We start from the raw sequence: 12092 nt of genomic DNA on the forward strand, positions 1-12092 counted from the left end.
CTGTGTGCATCTGTGGGTGGGTATGTGAGTGCCTTTGTGGGTCTATGACTGGGTCTGTGAGTGGCACTATTGATGTTGTGTATCTGCATATTCAGTTTATTTAAAAGGGATAACCATGGACTCTAATCTCACCAGGAGATGACATGACAGAAACCACTCGTCACAGTGACTAAAGATCAGGTGGAACTCCATTAGATCAAGGATGCATTCTCCAGCATTTAGGATTTCAGATATTTTTTCTATGTAGAATACGAGAGAAAACACATTTGATTTGCCTTCGCCAAGCCCAAGCAGTTATGAACGTTTGTGCTTTACTGAAGTGGAGCTTCAACTGGGGCACCTGCTATGTTTATATTTGTAAGTGCTTATCGTTGAGGTTTACTTTTTGTGACACGCACATGAGGGCCAAAATCAAACCTCATTTTTTCCCAGAAGAGTCTCCAGTTTTGCAGAAAGGTCTATCCAACTGGAGTACTTTCATCTTGTTAATTAGTAAGTTCTACCTCACTGGGTATTGTATTGTGCAAATTCTGAACTACAGCTGCTTAAAAGGACCAGGGGTTAACGTCTCCAGTGACCTTGGGTGCTTGTAATTTTGATAAACTGATTCTTCCTCAAGAGTCTTCATCCATAAATCTGTGATAACTTGAATCCTTGTCAAGAGAAGAGGATGAGACTACAAAGAGCTTAATCTCCACCAAGCAGGGGTACTTCCTCTTGACTAAATGAAGTAAGTGCTTCTTTGTTTGGTGGAGATGTCCTCGCATTCCTCTGCATCAATAACCTGTCACCAAAATAGGCTTGAAACGCACATGGGGGTCTTTTGTTAAGCTATCTATCAACATTGGAAAAGCGGGAAGACCTTTGCATACTACTAATGTGGGCCACGTGGGCCCCCTCCGCTAGATGACTCCGGCCCTAGGGACCGCCAGCCCCCGGCCACAATTCAATGAGGGAGGGGGGTGCACAATCCCCTCCCCCAGGTCCCAGCTACGTCTCCTTGGGTGTCCTGGCCCCACCCAGGGGAACCCAGTGTGCATGTTGGGAACGCGGTGGGAGCCGCTGTCCCAGCCGGTTCCCAGCCTCAAGCGGTCCGAGTGGCCCCACCCCTATATATACATATGTAGCCTCAGTGGACCTTGGAGGGGGGCACATGGCCCCCTCCAATATTTTGATGAACTCCTGTGGCCTGGCCCACCCGGGGTCTTCAGGCCGCACATGTTTTCATTTTTTTTTTATTTTAGCTACAGATTTGTGCCTTCATTAAGTTTTTGCAGCAATTTCATTTTAAAAAAATGCCGGCGGGACTCCAGGACCAGGGTGTTCCTTATCCCCCCCCCCCCTTTTTTTTCCTTACTTTGTTTTGCGACTCGGCTGAAGCCAAGTCCTCAGATGGCTGCCAACACTTACTGGAGGAAGTGTTGGCACCCAATCAGATATACGCACAGGGACTTTCGGATCCTTAGAGGATCCGCACCTCCAGATATAAAAAAAAATTGGTTTTCTTTAATTATCTGAAAAACTTCTGAACGGATTTACAAAACAAAAACCTAGGCACACATAAATAATAAGTTAACACAGTACATGTAAGTAAGTGCTACAGTACAAAATACGTAGAACGAGAGGAAAAGATTGTCTTCAGAGATGTTGTACAATGATCAGCCAACACTTGTTTTGTCGCATATGGAAATTGCTTCCGCGACTTCCTCAAGGCTGAAATACTGAACGGATTTACACCAAATATAAAAAACACTCTTTCTGGACCAAGAGCAAGATTTCTGCCAAATCTAGTATAATTCCGTTCAGCCGTTATGGCTGTAGTTGTGCCTAAGGGCCAGATGTACGACCCTAGTAAATTGCAACTCGCAATTTGCGCACGATTGCGTGTCGCAAATTGGGAGTTTACTATGTACAACAGTGTCAATACAGCCAATAGGTCTCGCTTTTGGGATCTTATAAGTATTTAGCTATGCAACTGTTGCATGGCTAAACACTTATAAGGCCCCAAAGGCGAGACCTATTGGCTATGCCAATGCTTGTTTTTCTTGGGGCTAGCAAGACATTCACAAATCTGAGGTAGCTAGAGTTGCTATAAGAGGTCCCTCTCGGTCAGATGCAAAAACCTTAAATTCTTTTATAAACCTAAAATACTTCAAATGGATACCAAATGTCCTTCTTGAGTCAGATTCAACTGAAGTCTCCTCAAATCTGTAATACCTTATGTCATTACTAGGTGTCTGTCTTGACTCAGTTGCAAGTCTTCAAATACAGTCATAAAGACGAGAGAGTGGGGCTTGAGCAATAAACTTGCATACACAGTCTTGATAATTTAATGATTTTTTTGTGTTCTATAGGATGATTAAATACGCCAAAGTGGCATATGATAATCAGTCACCATTGCAGATTTCAATACATTTCTTAATTTATATTGAAGTGTTGGTGACAACCTTCTGTAGGGTATAGGTACCAGCACAATTCAGATATTCAAACTGTGGGTATTAAGTGGCTGATGTTAGCTGACACACTGACTTATCCTGTGCTCGGAGAGAGCATAATTTGAGGGATAACTGAGCAGCCCAATAGATAAAGAAGGTTGACTAAAAGTTGTTTTATGTATGCATGTTTATTATAATTTTTCCTAAAAACCTGAGGCTGACAACTTTCAATAAATGTCTTGACAATGGAATGCTTATGATGGCATCCTCCTATACATAAATACAAGCAGTCCCTGGTAAACATGCACTTTTAACCCTAGTCTTAGAAAACTGGTTGCATTATAGATCCGTGCCAATGATCACACTTGTACAATAAGGCATGATGCCAAATGCTGTGGTAGGAACAAGTAAAATGTCAATATCAGTGGAGCAAAGCCATAGACATTTGATGAAAAGCTCTTTAGTTAGTTATATGGTTACAGTTAGGTCTGACTTTCCACAGGAAAGACATGTTTGTTTCTTTAATAACTTTGGTGCCTGTCAACAAACCTGCAAGAAACTTAATTAAAAAAATTAAGCATTGGTTCATCAAGCAGAGGACAAGAAAAAAGGGGGTATCAAAAAACAAGTCACATACCTTTGGAAATGCTCTTACTGGTGTATACTATATCTAACTGCAGATTTCTTACATTTAGACTATCCCCAGGTGCCAGACTGCTTTCACACCAGTTCTCCCGTGCGACAGCAGCTTGCACCGTGCGGCTTGCTTTATGGTGTTCCAGAAGTGTTGGAACAGAGCTGCATGTAAGCGTCAACCTTAGGTGCTGATGTCTGTTTCTTTCGTGACTCTGTCCAAGCCCTTGGATACAGAGGTACAAGTGTGCAGATCTCTAATTTGGGACCTTTTTTAATGGGAAAAGAGACCATTCCACAGAACAGGAAAGTGGCAGGGTAGTGATGAATCTGTGGTTAGAGACCGTATCCTCCAGAAACAGTGTATCCCCCAAGATGGAGGGTCTGTGGAACGGGTTCAGAACAAAAAGTCCTGCAGGACCAAAAGGGTGAAATATCCTTCCAGTCGGACCTGGTTGTCTAGGCAGTAGTGACTCATAAACTTGTGCAATGATGCTCATGGCTTGAAAGATTTCAAGAACAGTTGCTCTGCATGCAAATCCATGATGGAAGCCTTGGCCTAGGTAGAAGGCTGTTTCGTGGCCAATGCATAGGAGATCTTAATGCAGAGGACTTATCTCCTGTGATCAAGTCCTTTTCTCTTCCACTTAACCTATCTCTGCCCCTAGAGATCCCCACAAAAAGCTGATCACCAACCCAATGGTCTTTGGTGAGACTGATGTAAAAACGTAAGGCTCTTTTGGGGTCTAGCCGATGGAGTCTCACCCCCTTTTTGGGGATGAGGCAGAGAAATGAACGTTGTAGAGGGTCATGGAATGCCCAATTTGAAAAGGTGTCACAACTTTAGGCAAAAGGCTGCCCTGGTTTTCAAAATTAGTTTGTCTGGAAAAAAGGTAGTGTATGGCAGCTGTACCAAGAGAGTCTCAAGCTCACTGATGCAACAAACTGAAGTGATCCCAATGAGGAAGATGGTTTAAAGAGTCAGAAGACACAAGTAACTGTGTCAAAGGGAATGCACAAGATGAACGTGACAACCAAATTGAGAACTCAGTGTGACAACACAAATAGTTTTGGAGGGAACATGAATGTCAAAAGTTTCATGAACGCCACCATAACAGGTGATTTATAAAAGGACAGATGGTCCGGCAAACTTAAAAATGCCAACAAATAACCCTTTGTTGTGACCATTGCAACACTTTGCTGGGCTAATGATAAAATGAACAAAACATCCGTCTATTTGGGTTGCAGGTTTTCTGTATTGCATACTCCACACCAGGACACAAATCCTGTTTAAGGCAGGTCGCTCACCCATGCCACCAGTGCCTCTGTGGGCCCCCGCTGCCTGTCTCCACCACTACCGGAGGTTCAAGGCCCCTCGGCCTTGGTGGTCTGGTAAGCAGGTACTGCTGTTTTTTTCTGCTTCTGACTGTTGTAATTTGCCTGTGTATTTTGCCTTGTGTATTCTTATTTCTTGGTTTTCCCTTTTTACTGTGCCCCCCTGCCCGTCTTTTGCCTTCTGTACCCCTTGCTACGCCCGTTTTTTCCCCGCCGCTGCGTCCCCGCCCCCTGCTCGCCCATTCGCCGCTCCCGCCTCCCAGCTGCTCCTCCTTCCCACCTACCCTTAAATGGCGGTCGCTGCGCGGTGAGGAGAGCGACCCTTGACCCTGTTTAAGGCAGGCCGCTCCCCCCACGCTGCACAGCTCCACCAGTGCCTCTGTGGACCCCCGCTGGCTGTCTCCACCACTACCGCAGGTTCGAGGCCCCTTGGCCTCTGTGGTCTGGTAGGCCAGTACTGCTGTTTTTTTCTGCTTCTGACTGTTGTAATTTGCCTGTGTATTTTGCCTTGTGTATTCTTATTTCTTGTTTTTCCCTTTTTACTGTGCCCACACCACATCTTCAACAAAGCCAGCACCGCCATCGCACCCCATCTCCGGAAAGCCATCAACATCTCCTTCGAGACAGCAACCTTCCCGGAGAGCTGGAAGCACGCTGAGATCAACGCCTTACTCAAGAAACCCAAGGCGGACCCCAAGGACCTCAAGAACCTCCAGCCCATCTCCCTGCTCCCGTTCCCAGTGAAGGTCATCGAGAAGACAGTCAACAAACAACTGACCAGATATCTCGAGGAGAACAGCATCCTGGACCCATCCCTGGGTTCCGCAGCAACCACAGCACCAAGACTGCCCTCATCGCCACCACCGATGACATCAGGACCATGCTAGACAATGGAGAAACCGCGGCCCTGATCCTCCTGGACCTATCAGCCGCCTTCGACACGGTCTGTCACCGCACACTACGCGCACGCTTCCACGATGCCGGGATCCAAGAGAAGGCCCTGGACTGGACCACCTCCTTCCTCTCCAGCAGAACACAGAGCGTCCGCCTCCCCCACTTCCGCTCCGAAGCCACCAAGATCATCTGCGGCGTACCCCAGGGCTCATCCCTCAGCCCAACGCTGTCCAACGTCTACATGGCACTGCTTGACTGCATGACGTCAACATCATCTCTTACGCCGATGACACCCAGCTGATCCTCTCCCTCACCAAGGACCCCCACACCGCCAAAACCAACCTCCACGAAGGAATGAAGGCCGTCACCGAATGGATGAGGAACAGCTGACTGAAGCTGAACTCGGACAAGACTGAGATCCTCATCCTCGGATCCACCCCTGTTGGCCTGGAACGACTCCTGGTGGCCGACCGCACTGGGAACAGCTACTACACCCACCGACCACGCACGCAACCAAGGGGTCATCCTCGACTCCACCCTCTCCATGACGAAGCCGGTCAACGCCATCTCTTCCTCCTGCTTCAACACCCTCCGCATGCTCCGCAGCATCTACAAGTGGATTCCCACCGAAACGAGAAGAAAGGTCACCCAGGCCCTTGTCAGCAGCAGACTGGACTATGGAAACGCACTCTACGCAGGAGCCTCGGCCAAACTCCTGAAACGGCTTCAATGCATCCAGAACGCCTCAGCAAGCCTGATCCTCGATACCCTTCGCTGCAGCCACAACACACCCCACCTGAGAGACCTGCACTGGCTCCCCGTCAACAAGAGGATAACCTTCAAGCTCCTCACCCATGCACACAAGGCTCTCCACAACACCGGACCAGCATACCTTAACAAACGACTCAGCTTCTACACCCCCACCGACAGCTCCGTTCCGCCGCCCGCGCCCTCGCCACAGTCCCCCGCATCCAAAGAGCGACCTCCGGCGGCAGATCGTTCTCCCACCTCGCCGCCAAGACATGGAACACCCTCCCCACCCACCTACGGCAGACCCAAGACCTACTGACCTTCAGAAGACGCTTCAAGACCTGATTTTTCGAGCAGTAGCAGCATTCCCCACCCCCCAGCGTCTTGAGACCCTCACGGGTAAGTAGCGTGCTTTACAAATGCCATGATTGATTGATTGAATGTGTCACAGAGTCTGGAGTAAATATATTTAGTAGAGGGATGCCTGGCTGCCAGGATGACATCCACAACCTCGGAGGGGTAGAGTGAACACAGTCAACTGCCGCCTCTCAATCTCCAAGTATGAAGATGTAGGTTCTGCAGGCTTGGAGCACGGCCCTGCTCTGCTGCTGCTATAAAAGAGCCTCCCAAAGTGGTAGCCTGATGGAGGACAAAGACTCAGGCCCAAACGTTCTGGGTACCACACTCTCCTGGCCCAAACCAGAGCCACTAGGATGACTTGGGCCAAGTTGTTCCTGATCTTCTTCAGAACTCAAGGAAGGCAAGGCAGTAGCAGAAAGGTTTACAGGAGTCCTGAGCTCTACTCTAGCCTGAATGTGTCTCCTAGAGGGAACATTAATGGGAACTCCAACGTGCAGAACTTTTGACACTGCATGTTCATTCTCGATGGTTGCAAAAACATCCAGACAGGGCTCTTCCCCACTGTTGGAAGATGTCCTTTGCCAACTAGGCATACAACTGCCATTCATGATCCACCAGGTGTCGTTGGCTGAGCTGGTTTGCCCTGGCGTTTGAAGATTCTGCCAAGTGGTTCAGAATCAGTGAGATGACCTGACGCACCAGCCAACTCCAGCGGAGTAGAGCATCTTGGCACAGGACCCAGGACCCCACTTTAGCCTCCTTGTTGCAGTACCATGGCAGTGGTGTTGGCCATAGGAACCTGTAACAGCCTCTCTTTAATGGACAGACGAAAGGCATTCAACATCAGTAAAATGGCCTGCAACTCCAACAGATTGATGTGGGATTGAGTTTCTGCCAGAGACCAGAGTCCTCCGATTGGCTATGAACTCCTCTGGGAGTGCTACCAAAATCTAAGTGATAGAGTTGACTGTTTTAAGGGCAAGGCTGACTGTTTTAAGGGCAAGGCTGGCAAAGAAACCATCCTTTTCCCGAACGATTCTAGCCTCTTCGACTGGCAGGGTCGTAGGGAAGGAATGGGGATGAATTCTGCTGGTAGAGGCTTGTACTATAAGAATCTCAGGAGTAGGGTGATGCTTGAGGAAGACTGCGTCACCACCAGCTAGTTTATGGCCACGTGCCATTGTAGGCTTGAACAAGGTTTTGTCGAAGTGCCCATGAGGGTATCATTAAGTGCCTTATTAAATGGTAATAGAGGTTCCAAAGAAGACTGTCTCAATTGTATGACCTCTGTGAGGATGTTGGTCTTCACTTCAATAGACACCTGCCCCATCTCACGGGATGTGACTAATCCACTCGCCTCTACTTGTCCACAGAAAAAGTGTCATCATTGTACTGCAAGAAAGAAATCATCCTCACAATCACCGTCATCCACATGTTGGTTCTGATCACAGTCAAACCCAAAGACTTGTTGGAGTACTGGTGGGTGACCCCTAGGCAAAGGCATTGTCTTGTCTGAGTCAGAAGGATTGGGGGCTGGGTGTGTCGGGAGCTGAACTCCAACACTGCTTTGATTCAGTTTGGAGTCAGACAGAACTATGGGCATAATTGTCTTCCCTGAGAGGCATTGACGCAACAGGGACTGGCATGGATCAGGGTGCTAGGCTTGAAATTGGCTATAGAGTCAAAGTAGAACCAGAAGCAGATCTAGAAGGCATAGACATATTCCCAGGGCCGGACTGGAGAACTGAAAGCAGCCCGGGTAAAAAATGCTCAAACCGATTCAGCTCCCTTCTTTCCCTCACAAAATTTCTCTCTCTGCAATTACCTTCGGGATGCTGGGGAAAGGGACAGAGTCACCAGGAAACCAGCCTCCAAGATCTTCAGCCAACCAGGGAAATGGCCAGTGGAATAAAAAGCCTGTCTGGACCTGACAAAGCACAGGATGGGTCTGCTTGAGGTAAACCAGCTAGAGGTCTCTGTGGATACGTGGGAACAGAAGGCGCACCAGGGGAACCAGAAAGGGGCTGAAGATGCTAAGTGTGGCATCCTTAAGCTCCTTACTTTGTTGTGTCATTGCCAACAAACCCAGAAACTTTGGATGCATTGGAATCAGATGTGAAATCCATTCCTCAGCAGGTGACTGGGAGCAAGACCGTTGGGCACCTTGATATCCTTGCGAATTTTCAAAAGGAGAGCACCGAGGCTGGGATGAGGCCTGCTTGGACTTTGTGCATTTCTTCCTTGATTTGGACTTACCTGAAGACTTGGACTGCAATGAGGTCCTGTCGCGGGACTGGCCCCCAAATAAGGAATAGGTCGGAGTCCTTGATTTCGAGAAGAAGAGGCCTTTCCATGATTTCCAACAATGTTTGGTAACATAAGCTTGGCTTTGCAGTCCTCGATCGCCTTTGAATTAATCATGTCACACTTCCCGCATGACTTGGGATTCGAAGGCCGCCTCTAGACACCAGAGGCACATCTCATATGGATCCACTGCAGACATCTGAATGCAGCAATACCAACAAGGTTAAAGCCTGTAGTTTTAAGTGGTGACATTTCCCTTATAACACTGTAGGGAGGATGCTTTGAGGAAAAAAAGAGGTTGGCAACTGACGGAAAAAGAAAGGAGCTAGGTTTGGGTCAGCATCAGAAGGGTGGAAAGAAAGGAACTGACGTCAGCGTGCAGGTGTAGCACTTAACATGTGGCTCCAGAGTCACTTCTGTGGCAGGACGGAACCAATACTGAGCCGTATGACACCACCTGTTGGCGCGCAGGAGCAATGCTGAGAAAAATCTCTGGATCCAGATTGGCGCCTGGGGGCATTCACGAGGTGAGGAATCGGCTGTTAAAAGTATCCATCGGGACATCCTATTGGGTCCATGGCGTGCACTAATGCACTATCACATGCAACTTGAGTTCAAGAAAGCCACCGACTAATGAAGTGTGATTAATTATGGCTGCCTGCACTTCTCAGAGTACAATAAAACCCACTTTTCATCCTTTAAAGTGAATCAAACAGTCAGCCCTACTATCAAGGTAACCGTGTCGGCATCGGGCGATAGCTGACTGACATTTGAGACAAAATTAACCTTCAGTCAGAGGAACCAGTATCCAAGCTGCAAAATCTCTTGGCGGCAATAAGGGAAAACTTCTGGCGATATGGGGCAGAATTCAGAAGAAATGGCCGGGATTTGAGAGGAATCAGTAGTATATAGAGAAATAAAACATGTAATAACTTCTTGAATTATTTCAAATCTGTCCATTCATTAAGATATCTCTGTGTAGTATATAAAAAGCTTGGGAAAATAAATCTGACAGCAGGTGAGTGAGTTAAACTGTGAGACAGTCTCATCTGCAGATTACATGCACGCATCGCAGAGACGGCTTCAAGAGCGTAGTGCCAGCTACGGTGATATGTGCGTAACCTGCAGGACATGTTCTATGAAGCTAATTTTTTGATTGATTGAAATAATCTTTATTCGATTATACATCATAATCATAAAAGATAAAAACATGTAAAACCACATAGATTCATTAAGAATGTTAAAACATGCAAGCCACTATATTGACCTCCGGTCACATTTTCTAAAAATCGATTATCAAGCAGTTAAAAAACAGAGCATCCTAGAATTAAGAAAGTGCAATCTATAAAAAATTTGGATCATAATATAGCTTATATGAAGCTAACAAAATAGCTTGGGGGGATAATGCACCTGCCACACATATGTCTATGCAAAACCTCAAGCTTATTATTATGATGTAATGAATACAATATACACAGAAGGTAAGTGCAAGAACCCACGCAGCGCTTAAAAGCGAATATATTTATCTCAAAAGGAGAAACTCAAACTTAAGGTGCTCTACGCAAAATGGATTGCGATGAGGTGGGAGATGGCAACATGTCATTGGGACACTGCCAGAAGTCACACTGTACAACTCGTAAGGCACTATCAGAGTGCAAGAGCTATTTAATGCAATTATACTATATTTTTTTTTTTAACAATTAGCAAAAAGGACTACAGCCCCGGCTGCAGATTCCAAGATCTACCTTAGCATATCTGAAAACAGAGAAAGAACCCCGTGACCTCTGTCCATCCACCTGTAGGTCCGAAGAGGACGCAGAAGCCCTGCTTCCATTTCTAACACATAGCACGTTTTCATAATGTTCCATCCTGTAAAGGCGATGGGTGAAATTACTGGCTGCGACATACAATTTTTATTCAACCAAAAGAGATGGAACACTTTGGTCTTCAAAGCATTTAAAGAGGATTATAGCTCTGCTCTGCCGAGGAATTAAAGCTTTGCCTTTCATGTGTCTGCAGACACCATTCAACCACTTAATGAGATGAAACGCCTTTCAACGCCCCGGAGGAACAGTACCAAAGGCTTTCTTCATACAGTGTTTTATGGACTCCGACTTGGAGAAAAAACTTGAAAACTCTCTGCAAAAAAGTTTTTTGGGTACAATAGCACATATCTAAACCACATTTTATTTGAGAGAAACATTTAATCATTTAGAGATTAGATAAAAAAGAGAAAATGATGGCAGGCTCTCTGTATTCACTTTTATGACCTGCAAATGCAAGAATGTAATGGAAGTTACAATTTATCCGATCAGTGATTTTATTAACAGTCTTTTCTTCGCTGAATTCCCAAACCTTCGAACATAACCGGTGCACAAGACGCCGAGATGATATGAGCAATTACTTTGTAGAAAGATCGATACTTACTTGCAGGATTCTCTGTAAAATCGATGGCAGGCTGATGAATGTTGCCATGCTGTTCAGCACCAGCATTGTCAAACACTTCAGAGCTAAAAAAGAGAAAGGTTTGTCAGAGCCTGCATGTATCCGACACATACCGACCGACGACAGCAATTCACACGTCAACAAAACATCGCGCACACGCTTAAAAAGGCAAGGCAAAAGGTAAAGAAAGTGAATTATTGTGTCCTTAGGGCTACCTTGCACATATTTATGACAATAGCAGCTGCACATAAGACTGCACTTCCTTCGTAAGAGCATTACTTGTGACTGAACAAGTTACCTTCGCGAGTGCTCTTTCCGATGGACACTCTAACCCAGGGGTACTCGCAAACTTTCTCTTGGGGGCCAAATTTACAGTGTGGTTTGTGGCCAAGGGCCGCACCTTGGGGGCGGGGTCATTGGGGGAGGGGGCGGGGCTAGAGCAACAAAAAAACTGTGACCATGAGGTGGAACACAGGTCCCTGCAGCGGACGCCTTCGTCCACTGAGCCACCGGACCCGGCATACACATATCTCTCTCTCTCTCTCTCTCTCTCCCTCTCTCTATCTCCCTCCCTCCTCCGTCTCCCTCCCTCCTCCGTCTCCCTCCCTCCTCTGTCTCCCTCCCTCTCCCTCCGTCTCCCTCCCTCTCCTTCCGTATCCCTCCCTCCTCCGTCTCCCACCCTCTCCCTCCGTCCTCCGTCTCACTCCCTCCCTCCTCCGTCTCCCTCCCTCCTCCGTCTCCCTCCCTCTCTCTCTCCCTCCCTCTCTCTCTGTCTCCCTCCCTCTCTCTCTCCCTCCCTCTCTGTCTCTCTCCCTCCCTCTCTGTCTCCCCCCCTGTCTCCCTCCCCCTCTGTCTCCCTCCCCCCTCTGTCTCCCTCCCCCTCTGTCTCCCTCCCCCCTCTGTCTCCCTCCCTCCCTGTCTCCCTCTCTCTCTCTC

At 47.3% G+C, this 12092-nt stretch overlaps 1 protein-coding gene across 1 annotated transcript in view; it reads right to left on the reverse strand.

The window, feature by feature from the left end:
- The window catches only part of VPS8 (VPS8 subunit of CORVET complex), a 1789524-nt gene that overhangs the window by 434055 nt on the left and 1343377 nt on the right, over positions 1–12092 (reverse strand). Inside the window, exon 40 of the mRNA XM_085648738.1 lies at positions 11139–11221. Coding sequence (XP_085504864.1) covers positions 11139–11221 — 83 coding nt within the window. The remainder of the gene's footprint in view (positions 1–11138; positions 11222–12092) is intronic.

This window comes from Triturus cristatus, chromosome 3_2, assembly GCF_964204655.1.
Source record: "Triturus cristatus chromosome 3_2, aTriCri1.1, whole genome shotgun sequence".
NCBI lineage: Eukaryota > Metazoa > Chordata > Amphibia > Caudata > Salamandridae > Triturus > Triturus cristatus.